We start from the raw sequence: 13,042 nt of genomic DNA on the forward strand, positions 1-13,042 counted from the left end.
TATTCTATGTGCTTTGCATTTCCAATTGAATTTTAAAATCAGATTGCTGGGATTTTGACTGGATTCACTTTGAATCTATAGATTAATTTAAGGAGGATTATCACAGCAATACTGAGAAAACAGAGTCCAGAAATAGATAAATAGATAGATAGATAAATGATCCTCACTACTGGTTGATTCTTTGAGAATCTGCCTACTTGCTAAAATTGATTTGTAGACCCCGAAATCACTATTTGTGGTGATTTCATGGTCTTTAACAGGTATACATAGAGCAGTGAGGCATATGAGCAGCCCAATGCTCATGAGGTTTAACAAGGCTATGCTCTGCCTTTTTACTTCAGCTTTCATACTAAGTATTCTTTTTCCAGCCTATTTAGCGCCACACTTTTTGCTTTTATGCTTTTGGTTGGTGATTTCACTATTTAAAATGGCCCCCAAGTATAACGCTGAAGTGCGGTCTAGTGTCCCTAAGAGTAAAAAGGCTGTGATATGCTTATGGAGAAAATGTTTAAGTTCGATAAACTCTGTTCTAAGTTAATCAGCTATGTGTTTGTGTGTATGTATATAAATAAACTAAGGTATCTTTAAACAGAAATACACATAAAACAAGGTTATGTATTAATTAGATGACAAAAATGTTGTAACCAGAGGCTTGCAGAAACCAAACCCTGGTGTTTCCCCAAGGAGTAAGAGTTCAGTATCACTGAATCAGTGCTCCTGAGGACTTCATACAACATAACTACTGCAAATAGCAGGCAATTGACTCAACGTGTATATATGCAGCAACAATTCACTGGAGATAGTACTGGGAGTACTGGGACCACTGGATATCCAAAAAACAAAAACAAACCCATGAACCCCAATCCGTTCCTTGAACCATATACACGAATTAACTCAAAACAGATCACAGAACCAAATAAACACAGGACCTAAAACTAAAAAACTTCCAGGAGAACACTTTTGTGACCTTGGGTTAAACAAAGACTTCAAAACATGATCTGTACTTCATCAAAATTAAAAACTGCTTCGTTTCAAAAAAAAAACACAAGCCACAGACTAGGAGAAAATATTTGTAAAGCATATACCTAAGAATTTATTTATATTCAGAATATACACAGAACTCTCAAAACTCAGTGAGAATACAAACAACCCAGCAGAAAATAGGCCAAAATATTTGAACACACACTTTCTCAAGGAACATATCCAGATAGCAAATAAGTACTTAAAAGATTCTCAACATCAATAGTAATTAGGAAAATGCAACTTAAAACCACACTGAGATACCACTACACATTTATCAGAATGGCTGAAATTAAATGACCATATAAAGTGTTGGTGAAGATGTGAAGGAATTAGCACTCTTACGCACAGCTGGTGGGAACGTAAAATGGTACAACCACTCTGGAAAAAATTTGGCCTTTTTTTTTTTTATTCTTATTTATCTATTTTTGGCTCAGTAGTTGTGGCATGTGGGCTTAGTCGCTCCACAGCATGTGGGATCTTCCTGGACCAGGGTTCAAACCCATGTCCCCTGCGTTGGCAGGCGGAGTCTTAACCACTGCGCCATCAGGGAAGCCCCTGGCAGTTTTTTAAAAAGTTAAATATACACCTATCGTAAGATGCAGCCATTATACTCCTAGGTAGTTACCCAAGAAAAATGAATCATATGTCTGTAAAAAGACTTGTACACAAGTGTCCTAACAACTTTATCTGTAATATGCCAAAAATGTCAACAAGCCTGTAGACTGAGGTGGGGAGGGGGATTACAAAGGGATACGAGGAAACTCTTGGGAGCAATGCAGGTGGCCACTGTCTTGATTGTGGTAATAATCTCACATTTGTATACATATGTAAAAACTTAATTATGCTTTTGCTTTAAGTACCTACAATTTATTATGTCAATTATACCTCAGTGAAGCTGTTTAAAAAATCTGGGCACAAATTTTAAAAATTAAAATAAAGACTGAGTAACAAGCGTGGCTTACAAACATGATTCAAGATCAGTTTCTTTTTATTAACTACTGAGACTTTATACATTTACCAGTAAACAGTCTTTCAGTATTTTTGTGTCTAGAAGAAAATTAAGAGTTGATTTGATAAATTTTAAATATTTCATGCATAATAACTTCGTAATAAAACAAGATTCATTCTAAAATTAAGTTACTCATACTATATACATGCTCAAAATCACTGCTATCACACGACTATACACAGCAGAAGCTGCTATTTTAGCACATCAACAGGAGACAGTACTTCCTCCTTGCAGTAATATGAAAGGGTTTTTCAGTTGTTTTTTAATTTTAATCTTCATTCAGTGGCAAGAAGCCTTCAAATGTTATTTTCTTTCAGAAATGTGTCTTTCAAAGGTAATTATAAGGGAACCCTCGGCTTGCTCTACCTAATAAAACAAAGTTTTCATGAATGGCCTTTGGGGGCAGCCTTTCAATATGCATTTTAATCTGTTTGTTTTTTATGGTTTACTCCTCTGTTACTAGGAAGCCCCAGGTATACACAAACTATCTTCAGGATCTTAAGACAGCAGAAATCAACTTTTCTGCTATACAAAAAATTTTGGAGCTGGAGACCCCTAGTCTCAGGAGCCAAAGAGGTGAGGCATTAAAGACTGAAGCACCTCAGTAATGTCAGGAGATTGGGGTGGCCGATTTTAACTTTTTTGGCATTACTAATTTCTTATGTTAGGGATAAACCCTCTAGAACCAAAATAAGATATTCCAATAGGCGCTCCTCAAAAATGAAACACAGGACAGAAAACCAACACAATTTGATTATAAGAGGCAAAATTAGGAACTAAGCTGATGGTCTGGAGGTGAACAGAGGTCCACCTCCAGATTGACATGAACCTTTCCCCACACTACTACTTTAAGAAATACATGTTTGATGAGTATCATTTCTGAGTATTATTTGGTATAAATTTACAGTAACTTTATATGGTCAAGAGCATGCTCAACTAACTGATCATTAGGATAAGAAACTAATTCTATTTTTAAAATCTCTACGTATTCTGTCCATGAACATCAGGTAAAAGAAAAAAAGTTAATTTCACCATTAGATGATGTTATAAAATCCAAGAAATTTCTTATTATTTCTTAAATTTAAAAACTTTTTGATGGCTCTTCAATACCAAATTGATTTTTACTTTCAAAAGTAGCTTCAGGGCTTCCCTGGTGGTGCAGTGGTTGAGAGTCCGCATGCTGATGCAGAGGACGCGGATTCGTGCCCCGGTCCAGGAAGATCCCACATGCTGTGGAGTGGCTGAGCCCGTGAGCCATGGCCGCTGAGCCTGCGTGTCCGGAGCCTGTGCTCCGCGGAGGGAGAGGCCACAATGGTGAGAGGCCCGCGTACCGCAAAAAAAAAAAAAAAAAAAAGTAGCTTCAAAGGGAATTAGTGACAGCAACCACTGCAAGGAAAGGCTACTGGGATTCTCAGACACAACCAAGGAATTTAAGGTCCTCAGTAAACCATCAAATAGGCATTACTGCACTAACCCTGACAGTCATCTCTTTCAACAACATCAGAGATTTGCCTAAAAAAATTTTTTAAAAAGGTTTTTAAATTGCCCAGTCACAAAAATATTCAGCCCGCTCTATCTCTAAACAAGCATGGAGGAAGTTCTATTATGTAATGCTCTTAAATTTTTCTCATAAAGATCTGATTTTTAGGCAGGCTCAATTCCTCATTACAAGTCAATATAAAATAAATCTAACATTAAATACAATAAAGCAAATCTCATATTCATCTTTTACATTAACCATATAAGCTATGACCAATTCTTTCAAGGCAATGTTACCTCCCAAAATCCAAAAGACTACATACCAGACATTAAGTAACCGGTCATGTACTGCTCCAGATAAGAAATAAAGACCTGTAATTCCATCAAAGGGTTGGCTCTCATTAGGAGGTCTGATAGTTGTGAACATAAGTGATGAAACCGGCGTTGCATGTCCCGTGAAGTGCTAGAGAAAGTTAAATCTCATTTAGGAGAGGGTGTAAAGCAGTAACAAAAATTAAGAGTTCATATGTATCATAAAAAATATACATGATACACATCTGAAATCAGAGCTCCAGACTACTAAGGTTATTTGTGCTATATTCCTCTCACTTTAAAAAACTCCATCCAAAAAAATCTCAACATTAAAGCCATCCCTTCCAACTCCCGTGAGCCTACCCCACAATCTTTACTTCTTCCTTGTTTGTGTTAAAGATTCACTTCATTCTATCCATTTTAAAAGGGGTGCCTGGGTGCTCAGACACAGCCAAGGAATTGTAGGTCTTCATGTTACTCTCAGTGAGTTGAAACCACAATTTTGAGGCATCATCACAGCACCAAAACTTCAGTAACCCCTGAGCACACTCAAACTGTAATTCTAAATCTCCACCGCTAAATACAGTAATATACCAAATGCTGGATGCAAGCTAGAAATAAAAGTTACTATCATTATTATATAATTATATTATTATTGAAGAGAGTAAGATACTTAATTCAAATTCCACTCATTTCATTTTCCATTTACATTCATTCTTCCAATGCATGCAAAAAGGACATGTCTCATCTATTTAACAGATTTGGAGGACTACTTTTGTCTATTAATTGTACTATTTCATATGCTTGAAAATAACACATCTGTATTCTTAAAACAATATTCTTTGGCTCAGACTTCTGCCTTTCTCCATACTTACTCTAGACAACTGTTATGCTTACAACTAATTTGATTCACTCACTCTGTAGACTTCTTTGGTCTCCAAAACCCATAGTTTGATTGTTCGACCAGCTGAAAGCAACATCTTTCCATCTGGGCTGATACACAGGGAACTGACGCTGCTATTATCACCTTTCCATTTGCTGTATTGTGAAGAGAAATAAAAACATCTCAATGAATGGGGAGGAAACTTTACTCAAAGTAAAAAGAAAACAAAAGGCAAACTAGGCATTAAAAATACCACTCAAGGGGCTTCCCTGGTGGCGCAGTGGTTAAGGATCCGCCTGCCAATGCGGGGGTACACGAGTTCGAGCCCTGGTCCAGGAAGATCCCACATGCCATGGGGCAACTAAGCCCATGCGCCACAACTACTGAAGCCTGCGCGCCTAGAGCCCATGCTCTGCAACAAGAGAAGCCACCGTAATGAGAAGCCCATGCACCACAACAAAGAGTAGCCCCAGCTTTCCGCAACTAGAGAGAAAAAAAAAAAATACCACTCAAGGTTCTATGCCAAACTGCATTCCCTAAAATCCTGACTCAGGTAACCAACCTTGGACATATCACCAAGGTAATGCTTCCCCAATAGGACAGAGAATCTTAAGAGGTACCAGGAAATGGGTTAGTAAGAGTTATAAGAATGTAAAATGGGTAGCTGTGTCTCCTGTGATCCATGGTGATCCTGTTAATGCCCAGGAAACTACCATGCTGGCTGGACCTCTAAGTAGAACCCATCCTATCCCCTCCATAGTTCCTGCATTCTCTGGAAGGTTGAGAACTTAGTTTACTTAGTAACACAAATGATCTCTCAACCTACAGTACAAAAAGATTATTTCTACCCCAAATCCACAAATATATGCCCCTAGCTGATAAAATAAAATAAATTAGGTAAAATGATCCCTTTCTAATACCACAAATATGATTAACAGCAAGAATCTTTGTAGGCGGTTGCATACGTTAATGCTATTTATAAGCAACAAGGAGCCTGGCTTGGCTATTCACTTATAAAATCAAGAAGTAACAGTAGCACGGCTTCCCTGGTGGCACAGTGGTTAAGAATCCGCCTACCAATGCAGGGGACACGGGTTCAAGCCCTGGTCCAGGAAGATCCCACATGGCATGGAGCAACTAAGCCTGTGCACCACAACTGCTAAGACTGCACTCTAGAGCCTGTGAGCCACAACTACTGAAGCGCATGTGCCTAGAGCCCATGCTACACAACGAGAAGCCACCGCAGTGAGAAGCCACACACCGCAACGAAGACTAGCCCCTGCTCGCTGCAACTAGAGAAAGCCCATGTGCAGCAACAAAGAGCCAGTGCAGCCAAAAATAAATTAATTTAAAAACAAAAAACAGAAGTAACAGGAGCAATCTTCTTACGAAAAAAGGTTAGTTCTAAAGTGGAAGAAAACATATTGCTCTGCCAGTCACATTGGAATATGTCAAATTACTCATTTGGAAAAACAAAATTAGATTCCTGTCTTATATTACATACACACTAAACTTAATAAATTAAACCAAAACTAACTGATTAAAAGTATTAAAAAAATACTGGGGCTTCCTGGTGGCACAGTGGTTGAGAGCCCGCCTGCCGATGCAGGGGACACGGGTTCGTGCCCCAGTCTGGGAAGATCCCACATGCCGCGGAGTGGCTGGGCCAGTGAGCCATGGTCGCTGGGCCTGCGCGTCCGGAGCCTGTGCTCCACAATGGGAGAGGCCACAACACTGAGAGGCCCGCGTACCGGAAAAAAAAAAAAAAAAAAAATACTTACGAGAAAGTTTTTATAATCATGGGGTTAGGAAAAGCCTTCCAAAGCAATTACAAACAAAGAATCACAAAGGAAAAAAATAATCAAGTTTAATTAAATAAAACTCTGTACTACAAAATAAGTCATAAAATTAAAAGCAAAAGGCTAGGAGAAAAATATCAAAAATATACAGGCGAAGAGTGTGGAGGCGGAGTCAAGATGGCGGTGTGGAAAGACATGGAGTTAGCTTCTCCCCACAACTAGAGCGCCTAATGGCCGCTGGTGGGGGACTCTGACACCCAAGGGGAAGGGAGGAACCCCAAGGTGAACCGGTAGGACGCAGTAGGACTGCGTGGGGGAGAAGTGGAGGCCAGACAGGATCGGCACCCCTGAGGCCGGGGGGATCAACAGGCAGGCGGGAGGGACTCTCGGGGAAGAGTCAGAGAGAAGCAGAGGGCGATCGCCTGGCCCACTCGGGCAGAGCAGTCTGCTGAGCTCCCAGGCTGGTACCCCCACCTCCAAAGCTCCCTCTAGGTCTCCTGGGTCCTTGGGGGCATAGGAAGGAGGCTGAGGGGAGAACAGGAGAGGCAGGCGGGAGGGGCCTTCCCAGACCAGAAGAGCAGGAGAGGAGGGCGTGTGCCCTCTTGAGCCCAGGAGGCCTGCTGGGCTCCCAGGTGAGGTCCCCTGCCCTCTGAGGCCAAGCCCCAACCCCCACAGCCCCCAGGGCCTTTTCCAGCCCTGTGGGACCTGAGCATTGGCCCCGCCCAGCACCCAAACCCTGCCCTTGCTTAGGTCCCACCCTCTACAGCCAAGGCCTTCCCCCCACCCCTTTCTTTTTCCCTCCTTCTTTTTACTACTGTGGTATTGATGTCCCTTCTGGTTTTTGATTCATCTTTTATATTCTTTCTAACATAATGTTAGTTTCCTAGTCTAATTTTATTTTTTACTTTGTTATTGTTCCCTTTTTTTTCTTTTTCCCGCCCCAGGCAGCTTGCAGAATCTTGGTTCACAAGCCTGGGGTCAGGCCGAAGCTCCTGCGGTGGGAGCTCCGAGTCTTAACCACTGGACTAACAGAGAACCTGGGACCCCAGGGAATATTCATTGGAGTGAAGTCTCACAGAGGTCCTCATCTCAGCACCAAGACCCAGCTCTACCCAATAGCCTACAAACCCCTGAGTTGGAAACCTCAGGCCAAACAACCAGTAAGACAGGAACACAATCCCACTCATTAAAAAAAAAAAAAAGTCACAGATGAAGGAGCAAGTAAAAACCTACAAGACCAAATAAATGAAGAGGAAATAAACAATCTACTGAAAAAGTATTCAGAGTAATGATAGTAAAGATGACCTTGAATCTCAGAAATAGAATGGAGGCACAGATTGAGAAAATACAAGAAATGTTTATAACAAAAATCTAGAAAACTAAAAAACAAACAGAGATGAACAACATAATAGCTGAAATGAAAAATACACTAGAAGGAATCAATAACAGAATAACTGAGGCAGAAGAACAAATAAGTGAGCTGGAAGACAAAATGGTAGAAATAACTGTTGAGGAGCAGAATAAAGAGAATGAAAGAACTGAAGACAATTTCAGAGACCGCTGGGACAACACTAAACGTACCAACATTCAAATTATAGGGGTCCCAGAAGAAGACGACAAAAAGAAAGGGTCAGAAATTATTTGAAGAGATTATAGTGGAAAACTTCCCTAGCATGGGAAAGGAAATAGTCACCCAAGTCCAGGAAGCACAGGGAGTCCCATATAGGAAAAACCCTAGGAAAAACACACCAAGACACACAGTAATCAAAGTAACAAATATTAAATTCAAAGAAAAAATATTAAAAACACTAAGGGAAAAACAAAAAATAACATACAAAGGAATCCCCATAAGGTTATCAGCTGATTTTTCAGTGGAAACGCTGCAGGCCACAAGGGAGTGGCAGGATATACTTAAAGTGATGAAAGAGAAAATCCTACAGCTAAGATTACTCTACCCAGCAAGGATCTCATTCAGATTCCATGGAGAAGTCAAGAGCTTTTCAGACAAGCAAAAGGTAAAAGAATTCAGCACCACCAAAGCAGCTTTACAACACACGCTAAAGAAACTTCTCTAAGCGGGAAACACAGGAGAAGAAGACCCACAAAAACAAACCCAAAACAATTAAGAAAATGGTAATAGGAACATACGTATCAATAATAACCTTGAATGTAAATGGATTAAATGCCCCAACCAAAAGACACAGACTGGCTGAATGTATACAAAACAAGACCCATATATATGCTGTCTACAAGAGACCCACTTCAGATCTAGGGGCACATACAGACTGAAAGTGAAGGGATGGAAAAAGATATTCCACACAAATGGAAATCAAAAGAAAGGTGGAGTAGCAATACTCATATCAGATAAAATAGACTCTAAAATAAAGACTGTTAAAAAGATAAGAAGGGACACTACATAATGGTCAAAGGATCAATCCAAGAAGAAGATATAACAATTATAAATGTTTATGCACCCAACATATAGGAGCACCTCAATATATAAGGCAAATGCTAACAACCATGAAAGGAGAAACTGACAGTAACAAATAACAGGAGGGGGGACTTTAACACCCCACTTACACCAATGGACAGATCATCCAAACAGAAAAGATATAAGGAAACACATGCTTTAAATGACACAATAAACCAGATAGATCTAATTGATATTTATAGCACATTCCACCCAAAAGTGGCAGAATACACTTTCTTCTCATGTGCACATGGAACATTCTCCAGGATAGATCACATCTTGGGTCACAAATCAAGCCTCAGAAAATTTGAGAAAACTGAAATCGTACACAGTATCTTTTCTGACCACAATGCTATGAGACTAGAAATCAATTACAGGAAAATAACTGTAAAAAACACAAATACATGGAGGCTAAACAGTGCGCTACTAAACAACCAAGAGATCACTGAAGAAATCAAAGAAGATATAAAAAAAAAAAAAATGGAAACAGGGCTTCCCTGGTGGCACAGTGGTTGAGAGTCCGCCTGCCAATGCAGGGGACATGGGTTCGTGCCGCAGTCTGGGAAGATCCCACATGCCGCGGAGCGGCTCGGCCTGTAAGCCATGGCCGCTGAGCCTGCGCTTCCGGAGCCTGTGCTCCACAACGGGAGAGGCCACAACAGTGAGAGGCCCGCGTACCGCAAAAACAAAACAAAACAAAAAAAACATGGAAACAAATGACAATGAAAACACGATGACCCAAAACCTATGGGGCACAGCAAAAGCAGTTCTAAGAGGGAAGGTTATAGCAATACAATCTCACCTCAAGAAACAAGAAAAATCTCAAATAAACAATCTAACCCCACACTTAAAACAACTAGAGTAAGAAGAACAAAGAAAACCCAAAGTCAGTAGAAGGAAAGAAATCATAAAGATCAGAGCAGATAGAATCAAAGAAAACAATAGCAAAGATCAATAAAACTAAAACCTGGTTCTTTGAGAAGATAAACAAAATTGATAAACCCTTAGCCAGACTCATCAAGAAAAAAAGGGAGAGGACGCAAATCAATAAAATTAGAAATGAAAAAGGAGAAATCACAACTGATACTGCAGAAATACAAAGGATTATAAGAGACTACTACAAACAACTATATGCCAATAAAACGGACAACCATGAAGAAATGGACAAATTCTTGGAAAGGTACAATTTTCCAAGACTGAACCAGGAAGAATTAAAAAATCTACACAGACTTATCACAAGTAATGAAATTGAAAGCGTAATTAAAAATCTTCCAACAAACAAAAGTCCAGGACCAGATGGCTTCACAGGTGAATTCTATCAAACATTTACAGAAGAGCTAACACACATCCTTCTCAAACTCTTCCAAAAAATTGCAGAGGAAGGAACACTCCCAAACTCATTCTATGAGGCCACCATCACCCTGATACCAAAACCAGACAAAGATACTACAAAAAAAGAAAACTATAGACCAATATCACTGATGAACATAGATGCAAAAATCCTGAACAAAATACTAGCAAAGAGAATCCAACAGCACATTAAAAAAGGATCATACACCATGATCAAGTGGGATTTATCCCAGGATGAAAGGATTCGTCAATACACGCAAATCAATCAATGTGATACACCACATTAACAAATTAAGGAATAAAAACCATATGATCATCTCAATAGATGCAGAAAAAGCTTGACAAAATTCAACACTGATTTATGATAAACTCTCCAGAAAATGGGCATAGAGGAACCTACCTCAATATAATAAAGGCCACATAAGACAAACTCACAGAAAGCATCAGTCAATGGTGAAAAACTGAAAGCGACCACTAAGATCAGGAACAAGACAAGGATGTCCACTCTCACTGCTCTTATTCAACATAGTTTTGGAAGTCCTAGCCACAGAAATCAGAGAAGAAAAAGAAATAAAAGGAATATAAATTGGAAAAGAAGTAAAACTGTCACTGTTTGCCGATGACATGATACTATACATAGAAAATCCTAAAGATGGCACCAGAAAACTACTAGAACTAATCAATGAATTTGGTAAGGTTGCAGGATACAAAATAAATGCAGAAATCTCTTGCATTCCTATAAACCAACAACAAAATATCAGAAAGAGAAAGTAAGGAAACACTCCCATTTACCACTGCAACGAAAAGAATAAAATACCTAGGAATAAACCTGCCTGAGGAGGCGAAAAACTTGTACTCCAAAAACTATAAAACACTGACGAAAGAAATCAAAGATGACATAAACAGATGGAGAAGTACTGTGTCCTTGGACTGGAAGAATCAATATTGTGAAAATGACTATACTACCCAAAGCAATCTACAGATTCAGTGCAATCCCTATCAAACTACCAATGGCATTCTTCACAGAATTAGAACAAAAAATTTTATAATTTGTATGGAAACACAAAAGACCCTGAATAGCCAAAGCAATCTTGAGAAAGAAAAATGGAGTTGGAGGAATGAGCCTCCCCAACTTCAAACTACACCACAAAGCTACAGTAATCAAAACAGTATGGTACTGGCACAAAAACAGAAATATATATCAATGGTACAAGACAGAATACCTAGAGATAAAACCATGCACATATGGGCACCTAATTTACAACAAAGGAGGTAAGAACACACAATGGAGAAAAGACAGCCTCTTCAATAAGTGGTGCTGGGAAAACTAGACAGCTACATGTAAAAGAATGAAATCAGAACACTACCTAACACAATACACAAAAATAAACTCCAAATGGATTAAAGACTTAAATGTAAGACCAGACACTATAAAACTCTTAGAGGAAAACATAGGAAAAACACTCTGACATGAACCACAGCAAGTTCTTTTTTGACCAACCTCCTAGAGTAATGGAAATAAAAACAAAAATAAACAAATGGGACTTAATTAAACCTAAAAGCTTTTGCACAGCAACAGAAACCATGAACAAGACAAAAAGACAACCCTCAGAATGGAGAAAATATTTGCAAATGAAACAACGGACAAGGGATTAATATCCAAAATATACAAACAGCTCATGGAGCTCAATATCAAAAACACAAACAATCCAGTTAAAAAATGGGCAGAAGACCTAAATAGACATTTCACCAAGGAAGACATACAGATGGCCAAGAGGCACATGAAAAGATTCTCAACATCACTAATTATCAGAGAAATGCAAATCAAAACTACAATGAGGTAACACCTCATGCTGTCCAGAATGGCCATTATCAAAAAATCTAGAAACAATAAATGCTGGAAAGGGTGTGGTGAAAAGGGAACCCTCCTGCACTGTTGGTGGGGATGTAAACTGATACAACCACTATGGAAAACACTATGGAGGTTTCTTAAAAAACTAAAAATAGAACTACCATATGATCCAGCAATCCCACTACTGGGCATATACCCTGAGAAAACCATAATTCAAAGAGACATGTACCACAATGTTCACTGCAGCACTATTTACCATAGCTAGGACATAGAACCAACCTAAATGTCCATCGACAGATGATCGGGTAAAGACTCAGCCATAAAAAGAAACGAAATTGAGTTACTTGTAGTGAGGTGGATGGACCTAGAGTCTCTCATACAGAGTGAAGTAAGTCAGAAAGAGAAAAACAAATACCGTATGCTAACACATATATATGGAATCTAAAAAAAAGTTGTACTGATGAACCTAGTTGCAGGAAAGGAATAAAGAGATAAGACATAGAAAATGGACTTCAGGACATGGGGTAGGAGGGTGAAGCTGGGGCGAAGTGAGAGTAGCATCAACATACATACACTACCAAATGTAAAATAGTTGGCTGGTGGGAAGCAGCAGCATAGCACAGGGAGATCGGCTTGGTGCTTTGTGATGACCTAGAGGGGTGGGATAGGGAGGATGGGAGGGAGGCTCAAGAGGGAGGGGACATGGGGACATGTGTATGTATATGGCTGATTAGCTTTGTTGTGCAACAGAAACTAACACAGTATTGTAAAGTAATTATACTCCAATAAAGACCTATTAAAAAAGAGAAAAAATATATAGGCAAAGAATACTCAGAATACATAAATAGCTCTTTGTATTCAAGAA

At 39.3% G+C, this 13,042-nt stretch overlaps 1 protein-coding gene and 1 non-coding gene across 2 annotated transcripts in view; both read right to left on the reverse strand.

Annotated features, from left to right (window-relative positions):
- The window catches only part of WDR43 (WD repeat domain 43), a 50,407-nt gene that overhangs the window by 22,054 nt on the left and 15,311 nt on the right, over positions 1-13,042 (reverse strand). Inside the window, exons 4-5 of the mRNA XM_060168794.1 lie at positions 4,741-4,861; positions 3,835-3,974 (exon numbers count right to left, since the gene is read on the reverse strand). Of these exons, the coding sequence (XP_060024777.1) occupies positions 3,835-3,974; positions 4,741-4,861 (261 nt within the window). The remainder of the gene's footprint in view (positions 1-3,834; positions 3,975-4,740; positions 4,862-13,042) is intronic.
- LOC132532053 (small nucleolar RNA SNORD53/SNORD92) lies at positions 4,261-4,345 on the reverse strand. Its single transcript, XR_009544314.1, has one exon. It is a non-coding gene; the product is annotated as a small nucleolar RNA SNORD53/SNORD92 (small nucleolar RNA).

The sequence above is a fragment of the Lagenorhynchus albirostris genome, chromosome 13 (assembly GCF_949774975.1).
Source record: "Lagenorhynchus albirostris chromosome 13, mLagAlb1.1, whole genome shotgun sequence".
Lineage (NCBI taxonomy): Eukaryota > Metazoa > Chordata > Mammalia > Artiodactyla > Delphinidae > Lagenorhynchus > Lagenorhynchus albirostris.